This window comes from Podarcis cretensis (genome assembly GCF_951804945.1).
Source record: "Podarcis cretensis genome assembly, chromosome: 12".
In the NCBI taxonomy this organism is placed as follows: domain Eukaryota; kingdom Metazoa; phylum Chordata; class Lepidosauria; order Squamata; family Lacertidae; genus Podarcis; species Podarcis cretensis.
In genome coordinates, this window is record NC_137181.1 from 14,342,410 (window position 1) to 14,357,450 (window position 15,041).

General features: G+C 42.9%; 1 protein-coding gene across 1 annotated transcript in view; it reads right to left on the reverse strand.

Annotated features, from left to right (window-relative positions):
- PTPRN2 (protein tyrosine phosphatase receptor type N2) overlaps positions 1-15,041 on the reverse strand; it is a 643,066-nt gene that overhangs the window by 524,270 nt on the left and 103,755 nt on the right. The window contains exon 3 of the mRNA XM_079996433.1: positions 5,368-5,481. Coding sequence (XP_079852559.1) covers positions 5,368-5,481 — 114 coding nt within the window. The remainder of the gene's footprint in view (positions 1-5,367; positions 5,482-15,041) is intronic.

A 15,041-nucleotide genomic window follows, 5' to 3' on the forward strand; every position in this document is an offset into this window, starting at 1 on the left:
GCAAACTACTGTTGTCAATTTCTGAACAGGTGGGTGCACAGTCTGGACACCGAAATGATTTAAATAAGTAAATAATAATAATTAATAATAATTTTATTATTTGTATCCTGCCCATCTGACTGGGTCCCCCAGCCACTAGACACCCTAGAACTTAAATATACGTTCTATAATAGAAATCAGTAGATTTAATAAGATCCACTGTAACAGCCTGTAAGGGACACGGGTGGTGCTGTGGTCTAAACCACAGAGCCTAGGGTTTGTCGATCAGAAGGTTGGCGGTTCGAATCCCCTCAACGGGGTGAGCTCCCGTTGCTCGGTCCCTGCTCCTGCCAACCTAGCACATCAAAGTGCAAGTAGATAAATAAGTACCACTCCGGCAGGAAGGTAAACGGTGTTTCCATGTGCTGCTCTGGTTCGCCAGAAGCGGCTTAGTCATGCTGGCTACATGACCCGGAAGCTGTACGCTGGCTCCCTCGGCCAATAAAGCGAGATGAGCGCCGCAACCCCAGAGTTGTCTGCGACTGGACCTAATGGTCAGGGGTCCCTTTACCTTTACTGTAACAGCCACAAGCCTTTTTGAATGAAAAGATTTAACATATCTTCCATAAAGTTCCATAAGAATGTAATGCACATGGAAGATGTAGTGTCTGTATCTTCTACTGTGCTGGACCATGGTTTGAGGTTATTTCTCTGTGCCATCTTAAACTGAATATAATATTTAAGTATTGCTTAAGTTCAAGATTTCCTGCACACATATTTAAAGTAGATCCTATATTAATTACTTTTACTGCAAAGGATATCTTCCAGGGCAATCTTACTGATCCTTTCCTACCATCTAGTATTGCAAATATGTATTAATTTAAGTTGCATTATTTTACTACATGTGATTTGAAACTTTTTCACCTGCAGACTTCATTGCTTTTAATGCAGTTAGGAATTGAATCACATGCCCTCTCTGCTTTTGCAAGTAAACAACAGTGGGTAGCTCGCAGCTACTAAAATTTTTAAATTACCTAAATAAAAAAAATTAAAAATTCAGAAAACAAACAAATATTAAGGCAGTAGAAGCATGACAAAAAGCACAGTAGAACACAGCAGGTAAAACAAGCAAACCAAATAAATAAGTAAAGGAGGATAACACATCAGCAGGCAAATAGGGCAAAGGCCTGCTAAAACTGCACGGTCTTAAAATAGAGCCTAAAGTGTATTAAAGAGGCAGCTCAGCAGTTCTGCTCTGGGGAAAGGGTATACTGGGCATTGCCATAGAAAATGCCTTCTCAAATATCTTGACTTCCAACCAACTGTATGTCTGGTAGAATGAGCCTCCTTCAATGATTCATTGACCCCAACTTCACTGCAGATTTGAAAAGCATTTCTCATATTCTGCAGAAAACCTAAAACAATAGCCAAAGCTATGCTAGTAACACATGTCACATAAAATGCACCACAATGCCTGTCATGGTCTCCCTCTTGGACACAGATCCCAGGACAACACTAGTTTTCTGTTGTTTGCTGAAGCATACATGAAGCAAGCCTGAGAGCACATATCTCAAAATGCAATAGCTCAGAAGAAGATCTCCATCCAGTTAAATAAGACTGCAAATATTGTGATCATTTACTATGGCCAAGCAAAGATTTCTAGAGTTCTTTTTAAATGGACAAGGGAATTAAAAAAAAACAAAAAACTCCTTCGTCCCATCACAACAGCAACACAGATCATTATTATTTGCATGTTATACTTGAGGACGATCCATTTTCATCTTGTCTAGCTGCTCACCAAACAGGAAAATAGGGACACACATAAAAGGGCATCTTCCTTGCATCTTAAGCAGGGCTGTTCTTAGGCAGTGATTACATCAGATGGAGTGTCAGTCTTTCTCTGCTTTAATTTTTAGCAATGAGGTATTTGGGTACATGGGGCTGCAAAAGTATTTGAAAGAGTGTGCACAGTGTTTGGTGAAATCTCAGAAGCCAGAATTTCCAGCAACAAATATCCTGAATAGCGCTTTAATCTTTACCATTAACAGCATGAATAGAACAAATTGTGCAAATTTCCTTAGCTTGTGTTTTTGAAAGAAGAAAAAGGTACAAAGAGTGAAGTACCATGAACTCTTGCTAGAAGAGTAGTTCTTAAAAATAAAAAAAAGTCGGAATGAAAGAACTTAAAGAACGAAAAGTAAGATCTGAGCTGGCCCCACCATGCTCAAAAGCAGAGCAAACACTTGTACGTGATTGATGGGAATTCCTTTCCACCCTTGCTGCAGATATGTGGGATTGTTACATATCTCTGCAGCGGCAAGACTGAGAAGGGAGACATTCTGGCTAGGGCCAAGCCAGCTGGCTTTCCACCCCATGGTTCCGACAATGATACCATGAAAGAACCAGTAAAACTAATATACTAAGAACAATAACCCCCCACATACAGCGTTCAAAAGACCATAGGTGGTATAATTAGCCAAAGGCCTGGGAGAAGAGGAATGTTTTTGCCCGGAGCCTAAATCATAGAATCATAGAATCATACAGTTGGAAGAGACCACAAGGGCCATCGAGTCCAACCCCCTGCCAAGCAGGAAACACCATCAGAGCACTCCTGACATATGGTTGTCAAGCCTCTGCTTAAAGACCTCCAAAGAAGGAGACTCCACCACACTCCTTGGCAGCAAATTCCACTGTCGAACAGCTCTTACTGTTAGGAAGTTCTTCCTAATGTTTAGGTGGAATCTTTTTTCTTGTAGTTTGGATCCATTGCTCCGTGTCCGCTTCTCTGGACCAGCAGAAAACAACCTTTCTCCCTCCTCTATGTGACATCCTTTTATATATTTGAACATGGCTATCATATCACCCCTTAACCTCCTCTTCTCCAGGCTAAACATGCCCAGCTCCCTTAGCCGTTCCTCATAAGGCATCGTTTCCAGGCCTTTGACCATTTTGGTTGCCCTCCTCTGGACACGTTCCAGTTTGTCAGTGTCCTTCTTGAACTGTGGTGCCCAGAATTGGAGACAGTACTCCAGGTGAGGTTTGACTAGAGCAGAATACAGTGGCACTATTACTTCCCTTGATCTAGATGCTATACTCCTATTGATGCAGCCCAGAATTGCATTGGCTTTTTTAGCTGCCGCGTCACACTGTTGGCTCATGTCAAGTTTGTGGTCAACCAAGACTCCTACATCCTTTTCACATGTACTGCTCTCAAACCAGGTGTCACCCATCTTGTATTTGTGCCTCTTATTTTTTTTATTTTTTATTTTTGCCCAAGTGCAATACTTTACATTTCTCCCTGTTAAAATTCATCTTGTTTGTTTTGGCCCAGTTCTCTAATCTGTCAAGGTCGTTTTGAAGTGTCATCCTGTCCTCTGGGGTGTTAGCCACCCCTCCCAGTTTGGTGTCATCTGCAAATTTGATCAGGGTGCTCCAGGTGAGCCTCCCTGGGGAGAACATTCCACAAATGGGGAGCCACCACTGAAAAGGCCCGATCTCATGTTGCCACCCTCTGGACCTCTCACGGAGGAGTTACACAAAGAAGGGCCTCTGGATGATGATTGCAGGATCTGGGTCAGGCAATCCTTGAGGTATTACAGTCCTGACTCTTTTAAGGCTTTCTTGATCAAAAGCCAGCACTTAGATTTGGGCCTGGAAACTAATACGCAGCCAGTGCAGTCGGGCCAGGATTGGCATTATATGCTCAACCCATCTTTCCCCGGTCCACTACCGAGGCAAGACAAGTCCAGCTCGTCCACTGCCACACCTGTAAAGAAGCAGCAGAGCTGTGTGGAGAGGAGAGCATTCAAGGTCAATGCAGGAACACACAGGAGGAGCCCAGGGTTTCCCATTCTTTCCAAATTGGCTCTGTGAGTCCCTTCTTACATGGCTGGCCAACGGACTCTGCTTGAAATGGCCTGTTTATAGGGACTAGATACAGAGCTGTGCCCCTGGGCCATCCATCCTCACATGGGTCCTTACCTATTCCTGGCAGTAGTGCAAATTTCAAGCTGCCCCACCCATGTTGCAGAGACATATTATGTATTCAGGATAGCACCTGAGGTAAGATGCAAAGATGAAAGTGAATGTGGATGACAGGTTTGATGAAGGAGTAGCATGGATGGAAGGCAAATGCATTTTCCAGTAGCAGGTTTTTAAAAGTGAGAGCTGACTTGCTGTACAGAAAAGGGGGGGGGGACTGTGACACTCACAAGGAGAATAATGAAAGAATGCACAAAGGGGAAGAAGAGAACAAGAGGGATAGAAGAAATCAAGCAATTTTTGCATCTCCACATTGATTGTAATACTGCAGGATATATCACATACAGCGTTATAATGTGAAGAAGAACAAAGAGATAAAGCATACAGAGAAACAGTCTGTTCCCCAAATGTTTGGATGGAAACGAAACATTTCGCACAACAAGGTGAAAATCCTTTAATAAAAAGCTTTCTATAAACAGCAGGCAGAACCAGCCTTATATTATATCTGCAGCCTCTAAGAGTAGCCTGCCTGGGTCTTCTGTATTAATAGTGATGTTTTTGTATTATTATTTTTTACTTTAATTTATTGATACAGAACCTAACACCTCTTTGATCTCTGCTTTGATCACAGGTGTAATTTGGAAGTAATCAATGACTATAAAACAGGGAAGAAAAATGGAAATTGTAATTGCAATAAAGCTGAATATCTTATTATCGGATAAAACATACGCCCAAATGGCCGAAAATGAAACACGCAGAGGAAAATTGTTACAAAAGAGCGAAAGAGATTTGCTGTGCATTATTTGGCAATGTAATTAATTTTCGTGGCCTTTCTTGCTGGCTGCCCTACACAGCCTTACCAGCAGCTTCCTTCCCTTAGACTCCGGAGCCCTGTTGTCATGAAGTTGTGTCTGTGGGAGCTAGTTGCTTGCATTAATCTCAGATAGGAAGGGACTGTTCTTACTCCTGGGAGAAAGTAGTGGAAGGGGGCTTCCAGCCTATTGCTATTTTCAGGTGGGATTCAATCACATATCAGCAAATTCAGGCTGCACAACTGAAGTTGGATTTGAGGTTTTGTGCAACAAACCTGCCTCCCCAAAAGAGTTGACTTATTGCAATAAGGAAAGACATGCCATGCAACTTCTCCACAAACAAATAGGAATGCATGCTGAAGAAACAGGTTGCCTGGAAGTGACCTGATAATTAACTGGATTGCAACTGGTCCTCCTTCAACAGGAAGGGCCGGAGAGGTTTCTGAATTCTGGGGAAGCAACGCAGCTCATTCCAAGCCTACCTGACATGGCTGGAGTAAAACGTTTCGCTCAAAGCTCTGCAAAAACTGGACCCCTTTATACCAATGAATCGATATATCCACATGCTATCTAACATTTCTGTTCTGTACAGTACCTCTGTGTAACAGCTTCTCTAAGACAATTCTCAAGTGCTGGAGGATGAGCGGTGAAACTTCATACTTGTACACGTCTATCACTGGCACCTGTTGACATCTCCCAAATACTCCATCTGGAGAAGGTAAAAAAAGGGGTGGAGCATAAGGAAAAAGGGTGAATAAATCACATTGTTCTACGACATACCTACATACACTAAGAAATTTGCAAAACTGTTACTATGACAGTTGTACTAAACGTGGTAATGAGAAAGAGATAGTTCCTCGGTCACCTTCCCTTAAAAACTGCTTCACTTTTTGAAACATCCTTTCTGGTAATGCCAAAGTAAATAAATAAAGCAATAACTCTCATGAAAACCAGACTGCCCAGGAAACATGTATGTTAGTTTGCAGAGAGAGGGTTTCTTTTCCCCCTCCCTCCTTTTAATACAGGAGCTATGTAGTAGTAAATGAGTGGTGAATCGATAATAAGCAGCCACGGCTATTTTAATGTAGTACCCTCTAATGAATGCAATAAAAGGGAGCGGCTCATGCAACAATGAGATATTAATGGAACCTAATTTATTTAGCTCCATTCCATTCATCTAAAATGACAGACCCTTCTCATCAAGCTCTTTTCATATCACACCTTCTAATTAATTTAGGTCCTAATTAGTCTTTATTTAGAGAATTGTTCATTTCAAGACAAGCTTCCTGTGTGGGAAGAAGAAGATAGGCAGAGGAGGGGGAGTTCAAACATTCAAATTACCTTTCTCCCTTCCATACAAAAGACTAATTTAGAACTCGGGTGCTTATAATATCCTCTGACCATCTGCAGCGCTAGGCTTCAAAAAAATGGGTGCATTTATTGTTGTCTTCACCTGTACACAGTGATCCACAGAAAACTATTGAAAATGCAAAAAGTTTAATTAGCATGCTATTCTTCATACTGCTTGTTTTAATTCAGTAATTACTGCAGATATTGCATTCATAATCGAAAGGGACAGTGCAATTTGACTAATAGAACATAACATTGTGAATTAATTTGGAAGTACCTATTTATTTATATGGAGCTTCAACAAGATGAAAGAGTAGATAGAGTAGGAAACAGCTGCTCTCAACATTCAAACAGTCCGTCTATGGTATTATAGAGTACACACCTATATCAAAGTCATTTAATTTACATTATAAACTGGAATATTAACCTAGATCTGAAGAGATGCAGTTAATTAAAAAAAAAAAAAACTCTGCAAATTTTCAAGTGTGATTTCTTCCTAACAGTATGAGCAACGATAAACAAAAGTGTTGGAAAAAAATTTAACAATGGAGGAAAGAGAGAGATTTCAGAATGAAACAGGTTTGGAAATAATGAAAAAAATTAAATACCTGGGGATAAACTTAACATCTAAGAATGTGAATTTATTTAAGGATAATTATGAAAAATGTTGGTTAGAAGTAAAGAAAGATCTAGAAATATGGTCAAGGTTGAAACTTTCCTTGTTAGGCCGAATTGCTACTATTAAGATGAATGTATTGCCTAGAATGCTATTTTTATTTCAGACATTGCAGATTTTGGACAAGATGGACTGTTTCAAGAAGTGGCAGAAAGACATATCAAAATTTGTCTGGCAGGGCAAAAAGCCCAGAATAAAATTTAAGATTTTAACTGATGCAAAAGATAGAGGGGGGTTTGCCCTGCCGGACTTAAGACTTTATTATGAATCGGCAGCTTTTTGCTGGTTGAAACACTGGCTACTTTTTGAGAACACAGACATTTTGGATCTGGAAGGGTATGATAATAGCTTTGGTTGGCATGCATACTTATGGTATGACAAGGCAAAGGTGTATAAAGGCTTCAAAAACCATATTGTAAGGAAAGCATTGTATAATGTTTGGATTCGATATAAAGATTTGTTGGAAAGTAAAACTCCCAGGTGGGTGTCACCAATGGAAGCTAAGGAAGTGAAAAAGCTTAATATGGACTCTAAATGGCCAAAATATTGTGAAATTTTAGAATATGATGGTGAAAGGGTTAAACTTCAGAGTTATGAGAAATTAAAGCCCAAAGTTCGAGATTGGTTGCACTATCATCAGATAAATGAGACGTTTAAACAGGACAGGAAAATAGGATTTCAGAAAGAGAGGTCAAAACTAGAAACAGAATTGTTAGAACCCAATACTAAGAACTTATCAAGAATGTATAATTTGCTGTTGAAATGGAACACACAGGATGAGACGGTGAAATCAGCTATGATTAAATGGGCACAAGACATCGGTCATGATATTATGTTTGCTGACTGGGAACAGTTATGGACTACCGGTATTAAATTTACTGCATGTAATGCTTTAAAAGAAAACATAATGAAAATGATCTATCGGTGGTACATGACCCCAGTCAAGCTTGCAAAAATCTATCATTTGCCAAATAATAAATGTTGGAAATGTAATGAGACTGAAGGTACTTTTTATCACCTTTGGTGGACCTGCCCGAAGATTAAAGCTTTCTGGGAAATGATCTATAATGAAATTAAGAAAGTCCTTAAGTGGACTTTTCCTAAGAAACCAGAGGCTTTTCTCTTGGGCATGGTTGGCCAATTGGTGTTAAAGAAGGATAGGACTTTCTTTATGTATGCTACCACAGCAGCAAGAATTCTACTGGCGAAGTATTGGAAGATGCAAGAACTACCTACTCTGGAAGAATGGCAAACAAAGGTGATGGACTTTATGGGACTGGCTGAGATGACGGGCAGAATCCGTGACCAGGGGAAGGAGACAGTGGAAGAGGACTGGAAGAAATTTAAAATATACATTAAAAACTGTTGCAAAATTGAGGAATGCTAAGATGTCAAGGGGTAAGAAACAGAGAATTACAGCTGTAACTAAAAAACTAAAGGAAATTTAATGAAAGGGAATCAGGACAAATTGACCAAAGGGTTGCTAAAGAATCATAAAACAAGGATGCAGGGATGGGGAGGTATGGGGAAGTCGAAGGAAAGAAGGGTATGAAAATACAATTTTGAAGTTATATTTGTTTAAATGTTTTGTATGTTTTTGTTTTGTGTTTGGACTTTCTGTTTTGTGCTTTGTTTTTATTATGTGTTTGAAAAATGAATAAAAATTATTAAAAAAAAAAAAAACAGTATGAGCAACGATTACTCCACACAAAAGAATTCTGCCACACCACCGTATATTTTGAGTTAGCTTGGGGTCTCATATTTCTCCGTCCACAAAATACTGACTTCTGAAGCTATGGATAGCTTCTAAAGGGATACACGAATGTGTGGTGATGTTTTCCTTCCTGGCGAACGCATGCTTGCTGTATTCTCTACACACTCTTACAACAAAGCAAGCTGGTCTGATGAAATGCTTTATTTATTTTGTGTTTCTCATCCTCGGAGATAAGCCTAGCAACTGCCTTTAAGTAGCTACAAAACAGCACGGTTGTTCAGAGTATCCCAACCCAACCCATTTTTGTTTTCAGGTGCTCATTCAATGCATGTGAGGAGCAGGGCTGCACATGCCATTCCCACCCTCCATCTATGTGCATTCCCGGAGAGCTTGGAGAAACCTTGGGGAAGGGCTGTGGCTTAATGGTGGTACAGCATCTGCTTCACATGCAAAAAGGCCCGGTTCCAATCCCTGACAGCTCCAGGTAGTGTTGGGAATGTCTCCATTCTGAAACTGGACACTACCTGAGTGTAGAACCAGGGTCCCCAAACTATGGTGCATGGACCATCAGTGCTCTGAAGAACACTTACAATTTGAATTCTATAGAATTCTATGGTGTTCAAATTTTGATACAGCACAATACAATGCAATCGGAGAAACAGCTTCTCATCTCTGACAGTACAGTGGTACCTCGGGTTAAGTACTTAATTCATTCTGGAGGTCCGTTCTTAACCTGAAATTGTTCTTAACCTGAAGCACCACTTTAGCTAATGGGGGCCTCCCGCTGCTGCTGCGCCACTGCCGCTGCACGATTTCTGTTCTCCTCCTGAAGCAAAGTTCTTAACCTGAAGCACTATTTCTGGGGTAGCGGAGTCTGTAACCTGAAGCGTATGTAACCTGAAGCGTATGTAAACTGAGGAATCACTGTAGTTGCTCACAGTATGCCAGAGGCATACTTGGGGTTGGTGAAACCAGCCCCTGCCAGGGGTGCAGGCCTGGGGGCACATGCAAAAAACCCCTATCAGACTATGGAGTGCATGATGTATATGTGTGTGGCGATGCGCGGCTGCTGTCACACATAAAATGTAGTAATTGTTAATGTGGCTATGGTAAAGTGTGTGTGCTTTTATGGGGTGCAGATACAGCTCCTTGCCAAGGCCACAAGGGACCCTAAATACACCTCTGCACAGAGGTCAAAGAGAATGCTGACTTCATGAGGAAGAAATCCTCTTAGGTTAAACTTTGAAATAATAATAATAATAAATTTTATTTATATCCCGCCCTCCCCAGCCGAAGCCGGGCTCAGGGCGGCTAACAACACTAAAATGTTAATGTTAAAATTTTGTTTCTCTGGGATCAGCAATATGAAACCAGGCCTGAGTGCACCTTCAAGATCTGGTCATAAGAACATTGGGTGTCTTAAAGCAGCATATTGTTCTGGTGAAGATCGTCAGTTGCTAAGAAGCATGTGTTGAGCATCAGAAAGCATTCACATGTGAATCAAAGAGCAAAACTGAAAGATTATATAGGAAGGATCTAAATGGCAATAATTTCTCTCCCCCCTCTCCACTTCCTCTCCATCTCTCCCAGAAAGGAAGAAGCTATAGTATGGGTTTTCAAAATGATTCCTTAATGAGGGGGAAAGAGAGTACTATAGAGTCTCTGAATAATAAAATGCTTGATAAGAAAATCAGTTTTAGGGCTTGCCGATCAGAAGGTCGGTGGTTTGAATCCCCACAACGGGGTGAGCTCCCATTGCTCGGTCCCTGCTCCTGCCAACCTAGCAGTTCGAAAGCATGTCAAAGTGCAAGTAGATAAATAGGTACCACTCTGGCGGGAAGGTAAATGGCATTTCCATGCGCTGCTCTGGTTCGCCAGAAGCGGCTTAGTCATGCTAGCCACATGACCCAAAAGCTGTACACCAGCTCCCTCGGCCAATAAAGCGAGATGAGCGCCGCAACCCTAGAGTCGTCCGCGACTGGACCTAACGGTCAGGGGTCCCTTTACCTTTAACTCCACTTAAGAGAACACTACTTTTGCTTATCTTCTTCCCTGATACAGCGTCTACTGTGGCACTCGCTAAGTTGATTTCTTCATACATCTTTCTCTGTGTCTGAAAAGGTTCTAGCTACACTCATTCAGCTTTCTAGGCTTGGGAGAACTCATTACAATTCAAAGGAGTAAGTTCTACTTCCATGCAGTGAAGGAGCTGTTTTAACATTTGCTTTACCAGCATGCCCCTCTGGGAACTGTTGTTCAGTTTAAAAATAAAGAAGGATCCACTACGGAACCATGGGCTGCATCTGGCTACTCCAGCAGCCAAACTGCACCACATGATAAGGACACTATCCTGCAAAAAGAACACCAGCCTACTTTTTTATGTGATACGATATCTCACAAAGCCAAAGACAGTTGCTCTGGTGCACGGATGGGGAATTTCAGACCAGGTTTTGTGTGTGTGTGTGTGTGTGTGTGTGTCAGTTGTGGCTATCCAGGCCTTTCTATCTTCCTAGTCCAGCCTCATATCTCCAGGCCTCACCCCTCAATAGCCCTGGCTCTGTACCCTCTTCAGGTCCTTTTGACTGCCAGGAAGATGTGCTTGAACTGTGGTAATGCCTCATGATTCCCTGCCTGGAGAAAAGAGGTGAGTGTAGAAACCTCTCACTTTTGCTATACAAACCTAACAGCCTCACCTGTTGCTCCTCCCATTTGTGCCTCCGGCCCAGCGCACCACAGGCATGTGGCCTCCGAAAGGTTGCCCATGAGGGAATGTGGCCCCTGGGCTGCAATGGGGCTCCACCCATCCTCTAATGTAAATGTCTCTCTCCCTTTTAAGGGATCCCATAAATTCTACGCAAAGCTGAAAGCGAAATTAAGGTACCTGAAGTCATTCCTAAAATTGTGGGATTTGAGGATGGCGCTGTGGGTTAAAGCCTCAGCGCCTAGGACTTGCCGATCGAAAGGTCGGCAGTTCGAATCCCTGTGGCGGGGTGCGCTCCCGCTGCTCGGTCCCAGCGCCTGCCAACCTAGCAGTTCGAAAGCACCTCCGGGTGCAAGTAGATAAATAGGGACCGCTTACCAGCGGGAAGGTAAACGGCGTTTCCGTGTGCGGCTCTGGCTCGCCAGAGCAGCGATGTCACGCTGGCCACGTGACCCGGAAGTGTCTCCGGACAGCGCTGGCCCCTGGCCTCTTAAGTGAGATGGGCGCACAACCCCAGAGTCTGTCAAGACTGGCCCGTACGGGCAGGGGTACCTTTACCTTTACTATGCCACAGCCCTTGACACACTTCTTTTCATGTTCCTTAAATTGGCTGAGTTGAAATTGCATTCAGTGACCTTTAAATGGAAGGGCAATGACGTCTGCTTCTAACAATTCAGTTGCCACACTGAAGCACTTAAAACACAGTTATTGTATGCATTCGAGCTCCCTACATTATCAGTAGGCAAACTAAGCCCCGCGGGCCAGATCAGGCCCAATTGCCTTCTGGATCCAGCCCATGGACGGTCCGGGAATTGCCACATGGATCACTAGCATGCATGTTCTTTCCCTCTCCCTCACACAGCAGCAGCAACAGCACCTCCTCCCTCCCTCCTCCCCGCTCTGCCTAGAGGAGGAAGGGGGCTGGGCTTTATTGGTGCCAGCAGCAGCAGTGCTTGAGAGGCCACCATTTTAAGCAGCCTCTCTCTGGAGCCCTTTTGTGCACCACTCATTGCCCCTCCGGTGGTGCCAGCCTGCCGCTCGCAAGACACAGGTAAGCAGCCACTGGGGCTCGTGGGGCTCTTGCATCACCCCCCCCCAAAAAAAAATAGTCTGGCCCCCCACAAGGTCTGAGGGACAGTGGACTGGGCCCCTGCTGAAAAAGTTTGCTGACCCCTGCCCTACATGGATTAGCCTTCACTGCAAGTTTTTAACCATTGGACTTGGCAGAGTGTGAGGAGGGGGCAAGGCAGAATGGCTTCCTGCACAGAGCAACCTCCATGGCAGTCGCTTTCAAAGAACTGGTCACCAATATGTCTAATATACTAATATTTTCTTGGACGGTCTGAGTAACTCAGAACCAGGTGAGTTGACTGTGGTTACTCTCTAAGCTCATTCAAACAACCCCTGAGTGTGTCATTCCTCCTTTAGATAAGAGACGAGGCACCCCCAGTTCTTGAAATGATGTTGGTCTTAAACTCCCATCAGTCCCTGGAAAGAGGAGAGTTGAAAGACCACAGGTTCCCCATCCCTGCTGTAAATGAACACAAGAAGCAGGGGGATTCTAGTCCAGCTCTGCTCAGCGCAGGATTGCAGTTTCCTCATGGGAAACTTGTTATGTACTGAAGTTTTCACCCTGGGCCAGCAGGGGGATACCGTAGATAGTTTTCACTCAGGTCCACATATGCAAATAAGGGATTGAAAGTGACATTCAGTGATTGGATAGTTACAGAAAATTGTTACTGTTGTGTTGTAGTGGAGCTCTATATAAGCAGGCTGGCTGAACCCTTCAGTTCAGTTCTGTTCTGGCCTGTGAATAAGCAAGAGCTGTTTGAAGAATCGCTGTGTCGTCTGGTATGTTCACCCACAACCTAACAAAACTGTTCCGGCAATGGCTCCTCCCTTGGCTCAGATTGTGATTGGGTGTGCAAACTCCAAAAATAGAATGAATGGCAGTTGTACCCAAAGGTGATGCTTGTGGAAGGGGCTTTGCTCAACCAGTTCGCTACAAGCAAACTGTAATCTGGCCCAATAAGTAAATCCAGATTCATGCTTAATACTCCATATACAAAGAATAATTTCTCACCAATATCCAAGCTTGTCAAAAAAATTTTTTAAGTTTGTATATAACCTTCATTTTCTGATTGATTAATCTTAACAGGAGTTCCTCCACAAAGCCCTACGTACAAGCTCTCCACACATTCAAAATTGCACATGGGAGGGATATGCCATCGTGGAACAATATCTATATTAGTAGATTTTTCAGCTTATTCTTCACTTTGTACAGCCATCCATAGCCTGTGGGGTGTTTCTGTTAAAAATCTTTCCCCAGAATCTCTCTTCATTAGAGCTAGTCAAGGTGTTTGGGTTTTGCTTTGTTTTTTGCTTCTTCTCATGTTCATTCTACTACAGTGGTAGCTGGTGAAGGAGGTTTCTCAGTAGAAACCACTGTTATATTGTGGCAATTGAGAAGGGACTGACCATACTGGCTGCTGTACTCCCTGCCTCCAATAACACATCTTGGCATGTGAAATTGTGTGTAGAAATTCCCTCCTCTATTGCCACACAATGGAGGATTTGACTAGCGAGCTGCCTCATCAGCCACAAGTGTTCTGTTGCTTTTTTCCTACCTTAAATTTAATTGTTCTAGAGCATAGAATCATAGAAGACTCATAGAGTTGGAAGAGACCACAAGGGCCATCGAGTCCAACCCCCTGCCAAGCAGGAAACACCATCAGAGCACTCCTGACATATGGTTGTCAAGCCTCTGCTTAAAGACCTCCAAAGAAGGAGACTCCACCACACTCCTTGGCAGCAAATTCCACTGTCAAACAGCTCTTACTGTCAGGAAGTTCTTCCTAATGTTTAGGTGGAATCTTCTTTCTTGTAGTTTGGATCCATTACTCCGTGTCCGCTTCTCTGGAGCAGCAGAAAACAACCTGCAGCAGCAGACAATCCATGGCCCTCCAGATATTGTTGGGACTCCAACTCCCATCAGCCCCAGTCAGCATAGCCAATGGTCAGAGACAGTGGGAGTTGTAATACAACAACATCTGTAAGGCCATAGGTTTCCAACTCCTCTTCCAGATAGCGGAAGCTAATTTCAGACAGCCATCATCCCCACGCCACATACTCCCAAGAGACACTAACCTTTTTTTCTGATTTGGCTCATTTCCCCCCCAGCAACGCTGCAAATAATCCTCTCAACTGTCGCAGTCACTTATATACCAATTTTGCCTCTCATTTAATTGCAAAACTGTCATTTGAAGCTTTCGAAAACCTCTCCCACGAGGCAGCTCTCAGGCTGCTTGTGTTCACACTGCTTTTGGTTAGAAAATAACTGTGGGTTTCAAATTTTTCAAAGCTCACAATAGTTTGAGAACCTCTTTTGTAGACTCAAACAACTGTAGTTGGGCAGAGAGATACTTCTTGAATACTCTGCAACCCTAATGAGACTGAGAGAGATTTCTTTTGAAGTGGGTTCGGTATGTTGTTAAGCAGACCACATTTTTATGATGTGAAACTATTAGGCTGCTTTAAACAGGTGGATGCAACCAACAGTTGCAGTTGTAATCCTGTTACTATTATGACACAGTACCGCGTTTTATATGAGATTACTCTGGAGTAAGTTACATTAAGGTCACCAACTGAGGATAGAGAACTCCAGCTTGGCCCCAGAATGATATTGCACAGTAACTGGTGGTTAAATGTTTATTTTTCATTCTTTCATTTGTTGCAAAAGGGATTCCAGAGCCATGTTTTCTTTCCAACATCCCATTAATCTGGAAAGAGATCAGTGGCACCAGTTGGACTACCCTGAAGTTAATGGTT